The following is an 18960-nucleotide window of genomic DNA, read 5'->3' on the forward strand; positions in this document are numbered from 1 at the left end:
CACTAACACTACATCTTCAAGTTATCAGTTCATTTGACTCTCAAATCATTCATAACTCACTGGGAATAATTACTGAAATAGTTCTGTTCATCATAAAACATGAAGAAAGAGCCAGGTAAAGATAGGAAACATAATGTAAATGCTATTTGACATTTTTGGCATCCCATAATTTTAACAAAGAGATATACCATGGCATATGTTAAACCAGACTTAAGAATTCAGGCCATTGACTGCAGATTTCTTTTTGCCTTTAGAATTCACCAAGATAAAATATTCTTAAAGAAAACTATTTGACATGATGACTACTGAATTATGTATATAGGCTTTGTGCAGAAATCGCCTAGTTTCAGTAGGCAATGGCTTGATGACTGAGCTATGAAAAATATAATAAATTATAAGCTGTCATTGATAAAGAGAAAATTCATTCATGCGATTTGAATTTTAGTATCTATTCGCGTTCAACTTTTACTACAGGCTTTAGACACACTCTGATGTCCAACTACTGTATTATCTACTAAAATGTGACACAAGACAAAACATGGCTAACAGTTCTTCCACAGTTTTGAACACAATTTATTGTTTAATAAGAAGATTGAGAAGATATATGAACTGAATTAGAAATATAACTATTCAACATAATTTCCAAAATATTAATGATAAAAAACAAAATCAATACGAAAGTAGATTTTACCTCGAGCGAGAATGTTGTTATTCAAATGAATGATTGGATTTAAAAACTCTTTACTGATAGGCAACGGTTGAGAGGTACAAACCATGGTTTGTGTATAATAACTCCTCCCGCAACTCTTTGTCTAATCAAAATATTCTGGCATCTTTAGTTATTTCCTGGTGGTTCTGGCCACTAATGGGCTGTTGCAAGAAACTTGCGATCAATTGCAAGTTTATTTTTGGTCCCTAAATCAATCACATGTCTTGTAGTTAATTGCAAATTAGTAATTGATTGCTAATCTGCACCTTGAAACAAGAAGTTTCATCTGATTTGCTGCAGCTAACGTTGATCTATCAGTTGTTGTAACATTGCAACAGAATATTTGCAATTGATCGCAAATATATTCTTGCGACATCCCCTAAGAGGCTCAAGTTCGCTAACATCTCAAATATGGTCAATAAGACCATTTTCTTTTTCAATGGAATTACCATGGATTAGAATTGTTTTTTTTTTTAGTAGTTCAAGTTTTGGTTTACTTTTGATGATACATATTGTTTCTAAAGATATGAAATTTTTCTGAGGCTTTTCAGACATACATGTAGTAAAGTATGCAGATTGGACTAAAAGTATTGTATTTCATGAATGTGTGAATGGATAAATGAATAGATAGTTGGATGGATGAATGAATGAATGAATGAACGAACAAATGAATGAATGAATGAAACAATGAATGAACGAATACGTAATAGTTGAACATATGAATGGTTGGATTTGTGGATAGATGAATAAAGGAATGAATGAATGACTTGATAGATGGATGAATAAATGTATAGTATGCATGAAAGAATGAATTAGGGGAAAATGAATTGTTAATAGAACTACCTCAATAATCTCCAAGAAAAAAATATCTTTAAATATGAAAGTATATTGCCCATGGAAAGCTTTTGAACCTCTGTAGCCTGAGATACTGAATAGTTTTTTATAAATAATTTTCAATAGGGTAAATAGTACCATAGAGACGGAGTACAATCTCGATTGGGCAAGCCAAGAGCATTGTGAAATAATTCTAGTACATACCAAGATTTTATGAAACTTATCCAATGTATATTTATGTTTTAAACTGTAGCGTGATGTAAAACCTAAAGACATTCTTTGATAAAAAATGATAATACATGTACTAAAATTAAAATACAGTTTATATTTCAAAGTCATTCCCATAACAACTATTAGCTACATACCACTGCTCTATACACCCAAATGAACTTGTACAGCCCTCAAAATAATTCCAGTTGTATTTACAATTAAGATATTATTAAAATGAATATGAAAGACTTCAAGAAACTCTGGACTATCTTATAAAACAACTCAATATGGAAATAAACATTTACAAGTGATCTCTCATTTTTCAGAGACAATACTAATAGTATTATCTTGAATCATCTCAAGTTAAAACCCCTGTCAAGTTGGTTTTAGGGGTTTGTGTTGAAAATTAACTTCCCAGAGAAAATAGAATACATGAAATTATCTTCTAAAAATATATACAAATGTACGCAATAGGTGTACTTAAAACTGACCTTGTATTTTTTGTGCATTAGCAGCGTTCTTAAAAAATAAATGGAATTTTGTTTTATATGACATGCATTGTTAAAACATTCTGTGGCAAGATTGATATTTCAATTTATTTAATTTTTTTTAATTTAGTGAAAAATTATCATTTCTGCGAGTCAAGATGCCAATTTTATTCAACTGTTTATACCATTATAGTACTAGTTTACAGTAGACTTATCTCCAAGAATCTTAACCTTAACAAGACGGGGGGGGGGGGGGGGGGTCTGGTTCAGCCCCCCCTTGACATTTTTCGCAATAAATCCAACGTTCAAATTTTTTTGACCACCAAGAAAATAATTATGATATTGAAATTTTTGAAATAAATTTGATCAGATTCTTATAAAGAGTCTGTGAACCAATAATTAGCATTTTAGGGGCATTATTTAGTTAATTAGAGCCAAATTTTAATTTTATGCATAAATTAGCATAATTAATTAGCAAAGAGATTTTTAGCAGAATTTGATCTTATAGTTTTATAGATTATGCCATGGGTAACGCGCTTGCCAATTTTTGTCACGATCGCAGTCTATTTAGGGTTAATAATACATAGTTTACCAGTTCATCTGTGTAATAATTGTACCAAAGTATAATGCAAATAAAATTACACTCACATATAATGATAATCTTCCTGTTGTCAAATTAAAGATCTTGATAAATAATTGATACCCTTTTATTATCTAAAAGCTCAATTTTAATTCAAATAATTATAGGCCCTAATTAATTATTTATTGTTATGGTGATCATAATATTAAATTCTATAATTAATGGTTTTAATTATTGCTGAATATTCTTGTGCATTTTGAAAACATTTTATGAACAAAAATTCCTGCTCATTGAAAGTTATTTTGACTGTCTTATCATCCTTCCACTGAGTCGACGAGTTGGATTGGGATCTGCTAGGCTGGCGGTCGATTATGCTGTCGTACTGAACCATTGCTACGGCGGATGTTCTCAATGGCATCAGGGTCACGGCATTCACATCCCTCCCCACAGTTTTCAGGGAAGGTAATGACTTCACCTGTTGGGGCCGTAGAGGGGCAGCAAGCCCCTCCGTCCCAGAGGCAGTAGGCTCTGTTGTTCCTCCTCTCACATTCGTTATCACCAATGAAATACTAGGGAGATTAAGAAAAGGCAACATAAGTTACCGACATCAGCATCAAAGTATTGTAGACTCTCAGTTAAAGTTTACTGAAAGTTAGATTATCAATTTGCTGATGACACAAAGTCTACCTGTGCAAGGTACACTTGGGGTGTCATTAATTCTAGAAAATTTCATACACAAGCACATTATGACCTTTCAAATGAATGCATGTGATAACAGAATGTTAACCAGTAGCAAATGAAGATAATTTTTGAAAAGGAGAGAGGGTGAGGTCAGGCACCAAAATTTTAAGACAACCGAATGAAAAAGAAAAGGGTCCACGGATCCACCACTTCAGATGGGTGAATTAATTTCTTTTACTTCACGTTTATGTGGTCTTTAATTCAAGTAAATTAGTTTACAAGAGATGTACAAACGGGCATCAGTATTGACTACATTAATTATCCCACCGCTGCCACCATTAAGATAAAGACCTTTCCCAGTGATATCTATGCAGACCTATTGGGTGTATACAGTCCACAAGAGAGGAGGGTCACATCAAATCAACCATCAAGGTATACTACTTGCATAATTGCACCTCTAGATCCATTATGAAATTAATAGAGAACACTGATACACAATGTGGATTTACTGATTTTGGAGGGGGAAAGCACAATAAACGTACAGTCATCTTACCTCCAAACATTTCTCATGACAAACTGTCAGATCTAGGTTAGGGTACCAAACACCCCCAGCGGTACACAGGATAACGTCATGTCTTCCCAGCAGGCCCCGTTCTCTATAGGTGGCGCCCTCCATGGCTATCTGGTAGGTTCGACCCAAACGACATTTTGCCTTGCACATTGCACCTGTGTAAATTTGAGAAGACAATGGGATTAATTTAATGATGAGGAGAAGAGTCCGGTGCAGAAAGAGAAAGAAAGACTGGAAAAAACAGAGCATAAGCATCACAGTTTATACATGGTTTGCATGTATTTACAATGTGATATTTTATATTTCATTTAACAAGTTCATATCTAATGAAGAGGTGCAAGAATAAACAGGGATGTTTGTATGTTCGTAGTAAGTCCTGAACTTGATGACCAAATTAATTTCAAGGGTAGGGCGTTCGAGATTTTCCTTAAAAATTACTTCAAAAAACAGGAAAAATATATGCTGTATCCCCTTGCCAAAGGACTGCAGGGCCAGGCCTGAGTAGTACTGTGGTACGATTCGAACCCAGACCTTGTGATTCATGATAACATCATGTATGTATTTTGCAAATATTTCATTTTTACATGTGATGGATTCCCATCTACTGGAGAGATGCAAAATAAAACAGGGATGTTCCGTTTGTGGTAAATCCTGAATTTTGACAGTTGAATAAATTAAGAAAACACAATTAGAGAACATCATGCTAGGCAGAGCTAGGCAGGAAAATCATGCATACAGTGTAGACGGTAATTAATAACCAAATTTAGACTTCGAGAAATAAAGGTAAAGAAGAAATTTCTTGACAAGTGGATCAACAAGTACCTGCCAGCTGGCCTTGAGGACAGTCTATGATGACATCCGGTGGTGGAACTGGTTCGGGACAGGAGATTGAAGGATCACATGGTGTAAACTCTTGGTCCCACTCACCGTCTTTCGTGCAGGTAATTGTACTTGGAACCTGGTTTTTCAAGCATTTAAAAAATAATATAATCGATGCATTAAGCTCTTCCTTTGCTCTCTTCTGCTGCATTTTGCTAACCAATTAATGATGTTAGTATTTGAATATCTTTGTTAATAAATTACTTTTAGAAAGTGTCATAGTGAAAAACAGATACATTGATAATAACGTAAATGATCAATCAAGCAAACAGAAAAGATGGAATGGTGAAAATAATTTGTGAAATATTAGAGAGCCATTTCTATATTTCTAACAACAATTTTGTTCATTTCTTTAGTTATTGCATTTTTTTGGTCTTGGAAGAGCTGGTCCATAGTCTAAATTCCCTTTATACTGTTTTCAGAAACATTATCTCACTTTGTCAGTCTATGTTGCTGCGTTTGTTAATATAACAATAATCATAATATGCGACATTTATATAGCACTTCATACAAAAGTTATGTAATCATATTGGTTTCACAACTATTATGAGTGTATTGCAACAGTCTAGATGACATTAGTTCGAGGTTTGCATAATAGTAGCTTTAATGGTTTTATTTACCGCATTTTGACCCGGGCAGTAGAGTGTACATTGGCTCTTATAGTTGAAAGCATTGGAACAGTTATATAGACCATGGAAAAGCAGACTAGGAGCTGGACAAGTAACCTGTTCACAACCATACCCTATCCATGTAGCATTCTCGCTGCATTGGTAGCGAGCCACTCGAGATGGTCTAAGGAGAAAATGGGAATTTTTTTTTTAAAGAACCAAACAGGAAGAGACTTTCAGATTTACTTTCTTATTATTTACAAGTGGAAATTACACTTCATAATTATGTACATCACTCCGGATGTCACTTGCGTTATAATCATAAGCAAGCATAGTTGAAAATTGTTAGCATATCATATATTGCATAAAATTTATATATCTAGACATCTTAAAACTACTGAACTTGAAATAGTCTGTGTCAGGTAGCCAGAGGCTTCTTAAAACCAAGATCCATCATCATCATCTTCATCATCATCATCATTGCCATCATCATCATCACCATCATCATCATCATCCTCATCATTGCCATCATCATCATCACTACCATCATCATCAATCATCATCAATCGTCATCATAATTATTGCCACCACCACCATCATCATCATTGCCATCAGCATCATCATCATCACCATCATCATCAACAAAAACACGACCATTACTCAATAATAATAATCATTATGCCACATAATTATTTTAGTCTCAATGTTGTGTATCATTTCTAGGAGCAAACTATCATATATTAAAAAAAAAACAATATGCGTACATGTGAAATATGGAGGACGAGTGGGTGTGGTGTATTGATTTAATTTACTTTACAAATACTATTTCCGTGGACCAACCTATGACATCATCATCACTAGCGTACCTGCCCCCCCTGACGAGTCACAACTCATGCAGGAGACGTTTCTCTGCCCCCTGATGAGTCACAACTGATACAGGGGACGTGCCCTCCCCTTTTGAGAAGCCAAACAAATTAATAATTTGTAATGTAAAAATGCAATAAAACAGACGTGTACCCCCTCTTTTGAACCTGAAGACCTTTTTTTTTTTTGCTTGCTTGTCAATTTTTTTTGTGGTAAGAAATCCTTTATTTGTGGTTGAAATATCCTCCAAAAATTGTTCCCCCTTCTGGAAAATCTTAGGTACGCCAGTGATCATCATCTGACCGTGGACTTAAACAATATATTATCTGACATACTGTATGCCACTCGCACTTACCTTCCCTTTTTGTAGGCGGACGTGAACCCAGCCTTGCACCTGAATTTACAGGTACTGCCGACATTATGGCCATCACTTCGGCAGTCTTGACTCTGCAACATGGAATTGGGTGGGGTAGGAGGAGCATCACACAACACCTGACAAAACGACTGGGCGAGCGAGAATAAACCATCTTCCTCGCATCTAAGGGTGTTATCCGTGCCTGTCGCAAAAGATCGCAATATTATATGAGTGGCAGGGGAAAACTAACCCATGATTGATTTTAAAAAGAGTCAATTCCATCAGCACCATCATTATCATAAATACCAACTCCATTATCAACAACACCACCGTCACCGCCGCTATCATCAACATCGCCTTATCATGATTATATCATACCTATTTTAATTGTCATTACCATCATAAAAGATATCTTTACCATCACTATTATTATTAGGTTACCATCATTTCCATAATCACTATTATCCTAATCACCGCCACCGTCATGATGATCACCATCCCCAACACCATGACAATTACGATCATCATACCCATCACCACTACCATCACCACCACCAACAACAACGCGATTGTCACCATCAACACCGCCAACACAACCACCACTAACACGACTGTGGCGATCATCACTATCACTACCAGCATCACCACACCACCATCAACACGATTAGGCCTACAATCATCAACATAAACACCACTACCATGATTACAACCACCATCATCAACACCAGCACCATTCATCCTCACCAACCAATTTCACACCATCACAAGCACCCTTCTCATACTGTACGGTCAATCGAGAGTCTATGACTGAGGGATGATCATATCGGGATTACCTTGTAATTTTGCTGGTGGTATGCATTTGAAGCTGCACTCGCTACCAAACCGAGTCCCGGTCGGACAGGAAGCTATCGCCAGACTCGAGTCGAGTGGAGGCATCCCACAGTCTACAGCCTTACACATTATCGAAGGTCCCTCCCAACTTCCGGCAATATTCTGTAACTTTATTTTGCCAAAGAACAAGACAAAATGTGAAAACTTAGTACCTTGCTTATAGTATGATTAAAATACGAGACATATCAGAAGTAAAATATTAGTCATTATATCATGGAGAAGGGGCAGAAACGAGTAGAATACTGAAAAGAGGGATCTATGCCATGCCGGATGCCATGTAATTCTGTAATGCCCCAAGTGAAAAGGGACGTCATCTTTAAGTTGTCTTGTAACTCCTGCTTACAATACCATCCTCTTTCGCCCTGTCTTTTATACCACATCTATCTCCATGAATTTCATCGGAAAGGACATAAAAGCTATCGGTCTCTTTTTCATAATAACTTAATGGTTTTTAACGTACTAAGATGACACTTTCGCAATTACTACGCCAACGCTTTCTATAACGCAGGGAATCTTTTGTCAAAAGCTTTGCAATGTCAAAACAGCCTTTGTAGAAAATCGGTGAATCAAACCGCAGTGTCGTCCTGGACTCTAGACAAACGACATATTTACTATTTTTCGTCCTGTCCGAATCTTCGGACGATCTGCTCTACCGGTCTACCAATATCTCAGCTGTCCATTAATTGTGATTTGACTTGCATTTTCAAAGGAATTGGTGCGTTGTAAAAGGAAGCGACTGCGTAGTGATTTCAAAAGTACGCTACTCAAGAAGATATTAAACGGCAAATATAATGAGTTTAAAACAGGAGGAGTATCGATATAATCACTCATTTTCATACAAACGCTTTAAAAATATCTCCCATATAATAATGAATGATTTCCTGGTTAAATGTAGTGAAAAAATATCAGTTTCGACGGCTACTATTCAAGGCCTATTAGTCGCATAGGGCGGTGCAAGAAACTTATTTTTTGCAACACCCAATTAGAATGTGAATATGGAGTTCTGCTTGTTATTATTCATTCTTTTCTATAACATAAATGTTCATGATAATATTTTAACTTATAATGTACCCCTTGTAGCAAAATTTGATAACTTTTGCAGTATGTATATTCCTTCAGCATGCGGTGTTCCTTTTTCTGAAATATCATCACTTTCGCGCGTGTATTGCAGATGGATTACAGAACAATGAGATATACAATCATGAAGATAACCACTTTTTTGCGATCGTTTTCCGGTGACTCGGGCCCCTTTTGTTCTAGGCAACTGCCTTCATTTAATATGTCATTCTAATTTTTTGTTTGTATAAATAAGTTAACTGAAATTGTGAGCGCTTTGTTTTGGGCCATGTGGGAAAAGCGCGTTATAAATGTTGAGTATTATTATTATTATTTCGGAATGTTACTTAAACTTTAAAGAAACTTATGTTATCACGGACACTGAAGTTATGTAAGCATCAATAAAATTTTAATTAAAATTGCTATCAAAATATGATATATTCATCTAGGCTTAACCCCTGATTTTTTAAACAAAATATTCCCATTGAGTGATTTAATTTTCAAAAATATATCAGTATATATGTTAGCAATATAATCTTACCATAATTGGTTTAGTCGGTCTATATCCCGGCATGCACTGCACCTCACACGTGTCTCCATCCTCAAGACCAGTACAAGTCACATTTGCATTTCGAATACTCGGTTTCTCCGCAACCGGTCTGATGCACTCGTAGTTCATGCACTGCCCCAATTTCGGATTGAAAACTTGGTTTCCACCACACATTGACAATGCGACAGGTTTTAAATAATCATACGACCGAAGCCTAATACCCGAAATGGCAATTTGCGGTGTGGATAGTCTTATTTTGATAAATTGAGTATATACAAACGGCATGCTCAGGTCATGTTTTATATCAAAGGAAATCTGGTTCGGATCACATGAAACCGGGATGAAGTCGGTTTGATGAATGCGAGATAGTCCTGTCGGATCGAGAAGTTCTATAGATATCCGAGGATGAGACTCGTCAAAATCGAAAAAGCTGATACCTGCTATGTGGACTACAACGGATGTTGCAATAACCGGCTTCTGAAATCCGAGCTAGATGTTTGGAGACAAAATGTTGTTTAAGGCAGTTGCGATGTAAAGAGAACTTTCTCGATGGTGTAGGCCCAAATTATTAATTTCAAACAATTTCTGGAATCTGTTTATAACCAAAAAAGATCCCTAGAGTTTCTTTAAAAAATATTTTAAAAATGTATGTTTGCTACAATATTCTTCACAAAGCGCTCCACTTTTTGGGCACTACAGTTTTTGCGTCATTACAAAAGAAAGAAGTTTGTTACAATATATTATTGTACGAGGCATTAGCTGTATAAGATTAAAATAGTGTAGCCGAGATCTCAAGTACTACCGTAATAATCTTTATAACAATGATAATAATGATATGATAATAACCTAAGCAATTTTAAGTGTACTATCTCTCACATAAAAGACGGATAACTATAGAAGATAAATCAAAGATTCAGTCGCCTTCTTCGATTGTGTTCCAATTATTCCTTCGTAATAAGGTAATGATCTGCATTCATTACCTTTAGCCAATAATCTGTTGAATTTTCGCGCCCTTCCCCACAGGGATACCAAGCATCGTCTGCTGTTATCTCTTGGATGCATTCCTGAAAAAAGAAGATTTTGCCATTTTATCAAATAAATCATCAAGATTACATGATAAAATTTACTGCTGCTACTCCTAATGAGGATTAGTATAGTTGTTACTCGTATAGAGGAAGTAGTATAATAACAATAAGAATAGAAGTCTGAGGAGGAGTAGCATCAGTAGTATAATAGTAGCAGCAACAGTACTAGCATGGTAGTAGAAGTAGTAGTAGTAGTTGTAGTAGTAGTAGTAGTATGGTATAGTAGTAGTAGCAGCAGCAGCAGCAGCAGTAGTAGTAGTATTAATAGTAGAAGTAGAAGTAGTAGTAGTAATAGTAGTAGTAGTAGTAGAAGAAGTAGTAGTAGAAGTAGTAGTAGTAGTAGTAGTAGTAGAAGTAGTAGAAGTAGTAGTAGAAGAAGTAGTAGTAGTAGTACCAGAAGGCATAAAAATAGCAGCAGCCATACCTAGGAAATGTTAGTTTATTTTCAAATGTATTCATATCTACTGCTGATTTTCATCACAAAGGAAACGGACCCTGTTTCATAAATCTTCTTATCAATAAAAAAAAATCGATAACTGTTAAGTTTCTGAAATTGTGTCTCTTGATTGGATGATATTAAATTAGAAAAAGCAATCTCGCGCTTCTAATCAATAATAAGTTTTGCGAAACCTGGTCCTATGTGACGAGTCAACTGTTAAGATGCTATCTGATTTAAATAAAGCAATGCACCAAGGCCTAAACTCGCAAAGGACCATGGATTGTACCCTCTGTGGTAATTGAGTGTAACTTTTTGTACACGATTTACCAATTATTGATTGTTTCTTTTATGATAGAGGGCCGTATTGTTTCAACTAACCCTGCCTTGTCTTGGTTTCCCGATAACTGGTGTAACAGGGCAATCAGGAGCCTGGTAGATCGGGTTCGCGCTGGCACTAGAAGCCCACTGATCAGTGTATCCAGGTGGCGTATAGAAACCACAATCCAGTTCACTGTTCGTCCGCTCAAACTCTTCACACACACCGTCACCGATAAAACGACGACAACGGCTAGGTTCGCCTTGAAAATAAAAGAGGATTCTCATGAGATTCAACATTAACGTCTTTGCTCAATTTCATTAAAAAAAACAATCTCAAAATGAGAAGAAGTGTAGGCCCGTAGAGCATTTTCGTATTTAGAAAAAAAAACTACCTAACTCCATTCAATATTTCATCAGTAGAGGGTATCCCACCGCTGCCACCGTTATTAGACAAATGAAAATAAAACGGGCATGAAATATCACAAGACCGAAAAATATTGCTTCCAAAGTCAGTGTATCAGGTTAATGGCAAGTGTATTCAAGCAGTGGACTGGAGAAACGTTATTTTATCATCCATTCAATCAGGGTTGACAATCTTTGCACCATTCCTATATCTTAGTTTCGTTTTACTTTATTTTATTTTGCTTTCTTGTTTATTCTAACGATTGTGTTTGACTGTGTAGGATGAACATTTTGAGCATGTAATTTATTCAGTGACATTTTGCAGTTATCTCAATATGCGGTTCTGATATAACTATGATCACGCAGCAATTGTACGGGATCCAGCAATTTCATATTCTAATGATTTGAGCTAAGCATAACGTCGATTACGTTTCAATATCAAATTAGAATAAAGGTCGATAGATGTTGATGGAATTAGTTTATTTAAATATTCATATTACCCGTTTTTACCTTCACAGACGAAATGTCTTTCCAGGTGACAGAGTTTGTCACAACCATCACCATCAATATGATTACCATCATCACACTCTTCGCTCATGTCCGCAAATCTGGAAAGGAATACTATACATGTAGCAATCATTGTCTCAATATTTTTTAATTAACTTTATCACATTTCCATACCCCTCCCCCTTATGCTTCAAGATATTGACCACTCTTTTCTTCAAGAAACACACATAGCCTTATGCCGCGCTAGAAAAGGTTCATCTTAGTACCTTAATCAATGCACACTGGAAGCACATTTTACAGGTTCAAAGTTGCACCTTCAAAGGTGCTTCCACCCCCCCCCCCCCAAAAAAAAAAAAGAAGAAGCAAAGTCGCACCTTATGAAGATGATCCCAATGTGGTATTGATTTGCTCCATGTAAAGGGTGTAAGTTCGACCTCTTTTCAAAGTGTATACCTTCCCCCATTTGACATACAGAGGTGTCAAGGACAGAGAAGGTCCCATCATTACAGTTTTTATATGACCCCGCTAGGGACCGACGACATCACGTCCCGTTCTTGAGGCAAGTTCGATTCAGAACTACCCGCGGAACTCATGGCTGGTAGAGATTAAATCCCGCAATGTTAGTTTTAGGATATTTTATATAAATAAGTATTGACTTTCTTTCTTCACCTCTCTACCCTTCTATTGCCACAGAACGCATCTCCTCTCTGGTACTTAGCCACTGGTGAGGGAAGGCCGCTTAGCTCTCCTGATATCGCTTTAATGCGGTATGAATACTGAACTTCCTCCTCAATCCATCTGAATAAAGAAAAAGAAAATTCTTCTTTCACAGAAAGATTTTATGCAAAATGAAATACGAAAACAATTCAATTCGTTTTACAGAATTATGATAAAGCAAACATGTTTATATATCAGCGCTACAAGTGTACTATTATCTAATGATAAACAAAAACTTACGATTTTTTTTCATTAGGAACCCGCACAATTTCACAATTACGGTTCACTATGTTCTTTAAAAAATTTCAAGATAACCGATCTCCGTTTCGTCGAGGATTCACAATATATATCGTGTGTAATAACGCGATTCACGATGGAGTATGAACAAGATATTACATATATTTTGATTAGATTATCTATATAAAGAGATAAATTATGTACTGTACAGATTTTATCGTACATATTAACGATGGGTCTGTATCTTGTTATCAATAACACATTTACGACATATGTTACAACTATTGAAATTGCGTCTCTTGATTGGCTGACAGAAATATTAGTCAAAACGAATTTGACATGTCTGATAAACGACAAGTTTTGTGAAACCTGGTACTAAGTGACAACGAATTGTTATAGGGTTATCAACAATTTTACAAATTTTCAATTTTAGACATTTACTGATGGAAGAAAACAGAAGAAAATCAGTGTTATTTTGTTTTTATAAATACCAGCATCTGGAGAACATTTCATTAATATATATTGGCTGACAAGTTGACAGACCTAACATCTTTCCTTTATTTTGATTGGCTGAAAAGCACAGTTACTATGGCAACTGTCAGATTTTGTCGGATAAAACGTCGGCGAAGTCATTTAATAAAATGTTTCCCCGTAGTCTAATTAGACATGTATTCACAAAATAAATGGAAGTAGGACAGAGCGACAGCAGCGCAAATTGCCACATAAAATAGGAGCTAGGTACAACATCATGTAGACGAACACGAACCTGTCTTCGAACCAAGTGTTATCCACAACATCGTCGACTTCATCGTCGCTTTCGAATGGCGGATCCCTAAGCACGCGATATCGTTGTGGCGTGCAGGCTTGGCAGGCGGGTGCTTGAGGTCTCGAGACAACCTGTACGGCGTCGATGATGGTGTAGAGGCCGCTGACGTCGAGTGTGATACTGACTAGGGGTTTGTCAGTGAAGAGGCGAGTGGTGAATGGGATGTCGCAGTCAACTGATACAGGACCAAGTGATTCTTTTGTGTTGTCTTTTTATAAGAAAATGAAATAAATATCGAAATTGACATTGTAGAGCAATCACAGTATACTTCTGTGGACATATCCTGGTCTCGAAAACGAACATCAAAGCACGTCATGTTTGGAATCTATTCTTCAACATGAAAAACTTTAGAAACATACATAATGGGCATATTTAACAAATGGAAAAAATCGAGGTTTTATTAAGAATGTAATTAGACCTTTTTTTTATAGCTAGGATACAAATGCGTATAAAATTCAGGAATATTGTTGATATCTATAATAGGTATGTGCTTCAAACCTTATTACTATTCAAATATTACTTTAAAGGAAATTATATTATTATCTGTTCGATTATATGAGTAAAGAGGCCCTTGGATGATAAAAGAGTTACTTTTGGAACTTTTGGAATATTTCCAAAATGATAAGCCCCCTGGAGCTTATGCAAGCCCTGCCAAGTACTCTTACTACCAATATCGATATTTTACTCACCGTCATACCAAAGGATGATGTCACGGATTACGTCACGTGAGCGATGAATATAACTGACCCAGATGGAGAGTCGAGCAGGGACGACATAGTGTTCGAACTCGAGATTGAGGAGGCAATCGTTGCACGTGGCGCTACCCGAAGCGAAGGCCATCCATCCTTGTTGGTTGACACTACATTGTTTGGCATCCGGTGAGCCTAGGGTGGTGGTTGATTTTAGATAGAGGGCACGGGCGGTCGACCAAATGAAGAAAAAAAATAGGGAAAAAGATATAAGAATGGTAAAAGGAGGGAAAAGAAATAGAGGTATCGAAAAAGGACCGAGGTGAAATGATATCACACCACTTTTTCCATGTATCTTATATTTTTAAGGAAAAAGAAAACTCTTTTTACCCCCCCCCCCTCCTGAACCCCCTCAAAATGCGCTAGGTTTCCCTTATTTAAGGGGTTGATAGAGACTTTAGCGGCGGGAGTTATATAGTCTGATGTATATACTTCTGAAACGACCATTATACCTCCTCATTAAACACTTGAAAGAAAAGTCTTGGCATCATAATCCGTGGGTTTTTAAAACTTGTTTTTGACAAAGTCGTTTATGTCTAACTTAGTTTATCCTTTATTTAATTTGATATTATGAATTATTATGATTGACATGCTTTGGGATATATATTTGACTTTGTTATGTTACGTAACTTAATTTGTATTTTGTGAACGCAAACTAAATAAATACAATTCAACCGAAGACAAAAGAAAGGAAAACGCGACAGAATAAAACGAGGGAGGTAAACTAAAAAGGGGATTATTTGATATGACAGCGGTAAGAAAAGTGGAAAAACCAGAAGTATTAAAATGATTAATTACCAGTTACTTGCGCCAACCTTCCCCTTTTTGGAGATGTCGCCCCGGACGCGTACTGAACGAACGCGTTTTCCGGCGTGCACTCGGCGCAACGGGACTCATTTTCGTCATGATTTCCGCTCAAAGGCGGCAACCAGGCAATCGTCAACCCACCCTCCGGGCTTTCCTCCATGATCCGAGGAGGGAGGGAGATGGTCCCAGGGGTGGGGGAGGGGTCCCAGGAGGGGTACATAAGGACGATATAACAGTGCATGCGGGCAGCCTGATGAGGGGTGAAGTGGCTCGTGCACGAGGAATCTGGAAAGGAGAGCAGAAAAATATGAGGAAGAAAAATATAACGATTGATACCATGAATACATAGACCTATGTTAACGGGTAATACTGGTAGAAGCTCTCAAGAAGATTCAAATTTCATAGATGAATAGGCTGGTTACTTTAAGCATTATCGTATTAACTTGGTATTTTGGCCGATAATTGTATAATGTTCGAAAGATTCTGAAAAAAATATCAAGGATAATATGTTAATTAGATTAGTGGTGTTTTCATCTACTTTGTGTGATATTTGATTTAATATTTAATAAATTTGCAAACAATACATCCGGACTCTATTGGCCTTCCTTCAGTACTGAGCCGGGTTTTCACTGTTTTGTCACTTTTTTCTTTTAATGTCACTTGTGTTTTCTCTTTTATTTAACATGTACAAGTTATGAAAAGATATATACAATATCGGACACATCATCTTAAAGACCAAAAGGAAATCAGTATTTATCCAAAATGATAGAATCATTTCCTCTATAGCAAATTAAAAAAAATCCCCTCATCGTTTTTCCCAATACAAAAATAAAATGCATAAAATAACTAAGGCTTGATAAATATGTTTAAACCTGAATAGCTCATGAAGTTCCTGAAAGGCGTGTCAATAAACATCCGCCACTGTTCTTCGCTTCCGCAAATCGTCCCGTCGCGACTCTCTGCCGGCGTAGGATCTCGACAATGATGATTAGTTGGCGTCGGATTGGTATCTTCGACGAGATCGCCGCTCTCCAATGATGCGTCGTGCTCGTAACAGTCGTCGGTGCAGCTCATCTCGGAGACGCCGTGATGGACGTGAAGCAAGCCTAGGGCGTGGCCCATCTCGTGAATGAGTGAGTTGTTGGTAAGACGGGCACCGCCCTGAATAACTACCCCTCCTTGTGAGATTAGATAAGAGATTGATACTTCTTTTAGAATTCGTGATAGGGAATGGTTCTTTTGACAGAACGGTGGTTGCATCAACTGTTTAGTAGAAGTTTGATCATTGCCACATACGTAACAATCTTGCAAATTGTCACATTTTCAATGATTTACAATTTCATTTTAGAAACTCCACAGAATGATAATGCATATATGTATATTAAAACAAACTGATATTTCTGTGACCGTCTGCCTTTAAGAATATTACTAATTGTCTACTGACTCAAATTTTTGCATGGCACAAGGAAATAATCTCTTATAACACGAGTTCTTTTACAAAGAAAAAACGATTATGATAACTTTACCATTCTGATAACTACCATGGTAACAGGTCTCAGCAGCCGATCATTATCAATGTTTCCATGGTAGTACTATTCCCGGCAAAGTTACAAAAATCGTTAATCTTTACGTAACGCGTCTAGGTTCCATCATATTCAAAGGCAACCCCAAAATGAGTCCATATTAATGACTGCAATCGAGACAAGCATGCCCTCTACTGTTCTCACCTTGAACCGAATGAGAGGTGACCTCCCACGGCATCGTCGCAAATCCTTCGATATCGACGTCCACAAAGTCGACAAAGAAGACGTTCAGCGCGTCAGAGTTAGTGAGATTGACAGCCGCTTTGAGTTCTTCTGCGGAAATATAGGACCTGAGACACGATAGCAAAGGAAACAAAGTGGATTTTAAGTTGAAAGTTTTTATTGGTAAAATTGCCAGGGGAGTGTTTTTTAAGTCGTGATTGATTTTTCGAGTTGTGCCTGATTGCAGAACGCTTGATCTCTTAACAAATACATGTAAATCATTGATACAAATACTTTGATTTGCTGTGTCCTTCATGCAATCGATCCATGGGGAACCTAATCAAATTACTGAAAAATAATAATAGAATTAAACGAAACTGTTAAATTACAGAGCTCGACTTATGAACGATGACAGATTATAGATGTCAGTATATTGATAAATTCATAAATTCATAAATACAAACATGTCGGTGGACTTTTAGCTTCGTCTATCATAAGCAACAGAGTTAAGGCCCCCTCACACCTAACCGAATTGCCTGAAATATGCCTTGCGATGGCTGGCGAAAGGCATTTAAAAAAAAAATCGTTTTCAATGGTAACTGATAGTAAATCATATTTACCCTTCGTGTTTGGGTTCGTACATCTTCTGAACTAACAACTGCGATTATTCAAATTCGCGCGGAAATTTTGAACATGTTTAAAATTTCCCGACGAATTGAAAAATCGTTGGTCATCTGTTTGAATTCGCATCTCTTATTTAGTCTGCGTTTAGTTTATCGTTCGTGTGTTTTTTGTCGCGCATAGTCCCTCTTCGCGCTTTGCCAAAGTGGACCGATCTCGAAAGAACCTGTAACGAAGCAACACGATGACACAACGAACAAGATTGCCCGATCTATTCCCTCGTCTTCGTTTCTAATCGCACGCCATATCAAACCATTGCTCACTTTTCGTTCGTCTAATTGGGTTATATCAACCCTTCTCAATTTTCTCAAAGAGGTGAGCCGAAAAATTGATATCCTTTGCATGTAATATTTATCATTCGCTTACCGTTCGTTGATAACATTTGACAAGAGTTACTGATCGCATGATTTGACTGAAATTTTATTTGAATTCGTTTAATTCGCGTGCATTTCGTTCATTTTTCCCATTCGTCACATTCGGTTAGGTGTGAGAGGGCTTTTAGCTCTTTTTAAAACACAAAGTAACCGTATGGAGAGTGTTTCATCAACATGCCATCTGACAACTTTCCTCGATTCTGATTGGCGGAGAAACCGAGACGTCTGGGATTTATTATCGGATAAAACATCCCAAAAGTCCTTTCAATGGTGGGTTTATGAGAATTCTAATGAATTGCCCGACATATCACCATTACCTGGAGAGCGATGATGGATCCGCACAAGACATGGGATAGGTAGTGTTTGTAGGTATACAGCAATCTCCATCATCCCAATCATGGTATGCCTTGTTGCATTCAGGTTGACATACACCATCACCTTTAAGATCGTCAGGGCAATCTGCTCTCACTTCATCACAGTCCCCGCCGTCATAACTGTAAATAACATTGTTACTTTGTAAAAATGTGAGTGTCAACAACATTTAGCAATCGGTCTTGAAAGGGCCGTGGACATATTGGCATATGTAGGAAACGAGTCAATAGGTAAAATTGACTCTACAGTGTATTGTTGTATTGTGTAATTTATCATCTCTCAGTTTTTCGGGGGGCTCCGCTTCCTCAAGGATAAAGCCGATAATGATTTTGGACTTTCGGTGTAGACAAATCAGTTGGTATGGGCTTATCTACATTAGTGTTACAATGACGCCCATTTAAGATTTTCTCCTGTCCTAACTGGAA

At 36.9% G+C, this 18960-nt stretch overlaps 1 protein-coding gene across 1 annotated transcript in view; it reads right to left on the bottom strand.

The window, feature by feature from the left end:
• Nucleotides 1–543: 543 nt before the first annotated feature.
• The window catches only part of LOC129278152 (pappalysin-1-like), a 29072-nt gene continuing 10655 nt past the window's right edge, over nucleotides 544–18960 (bottom strand). Inside the window, exons 3-19 of the mRNA XM_064110100.1 lie at nucleotides 18481–18657; nucleotides 17091–17236; nucleotides 16236–16541; nucleotides 15355–15648; nucleotides 14497–14691; nucleotides 13748–14015; nucleotides 12697–12825; nucleotides 12031–12128; nucleotides 11179–11378; nucleotides 10257–10340; nucleotides 9268–9765; nucleotides 7613–7778; nucleotides 6780–6981; nucleotides 5573–5744; nucleotides 4896–5031; nucleotides 4056–4228; nucleotides 544–3390 (exon numbers count right to left, since the gene is read on the bottom strand). Of these exons, the coding sequence (XP_063966170.1) occupies nucleotides 3175–3390; nucleotides 4056–4228; nucleotides 4896–5031; nucleotides 5573–5744; nucleotides 6780–6981; nucleotides 7613–7778; nucleotides 9268–9765; nucleotides 10257–10340; nucleotides 11179–11378; nucleotides 12031–12128; nucleotides 12697–12825; nucleotides 13748–14015; nucleotides 14497–14691; nucleotides 15355–15648; nucleotides 16236–16541; nucleotides 17091–17236; nucleotides 18481–18657 (3460 nt within the window). The 3' untranslated portion in view covers nucleotides 544–3174. The remainder of the gene's footprint in view (nucleotides 3391–4055; nucleotides 4229–4895; nucleotides 5032–5572; nucleotides 5745–6779; nucleotides 6982–7612; nucleotides 7779–9267; nucleotides 9766–10256; nucleotides 10341–11178; nucleotides 11379–12030; nucleotides 12129–12696; nucleotides 12826–13747; nucleotides 14016–14496; nucleotides 14692–15354; nucleotides 15649–16235; nucleotides 16542–17090; nucleotides 17237–18480; nucleotides 18658–18960) is intronic.

The sequence above is a fragment of the Lytechinus pictus genome, chromosome 15, assembly GCF_037042905.1.
Source record: "Lytechinus pictus isolate F3 Inbred chromosome 15, Lp3.0, whole genome shotgun sequence".
Classification (NCBI taxonomy): Eukaryota; Metazoa; Echinodermata; class Echinoidea; order Temnopleuroida; family Toxopneustidae; genus Lytechinus; species Lytechinus pictus.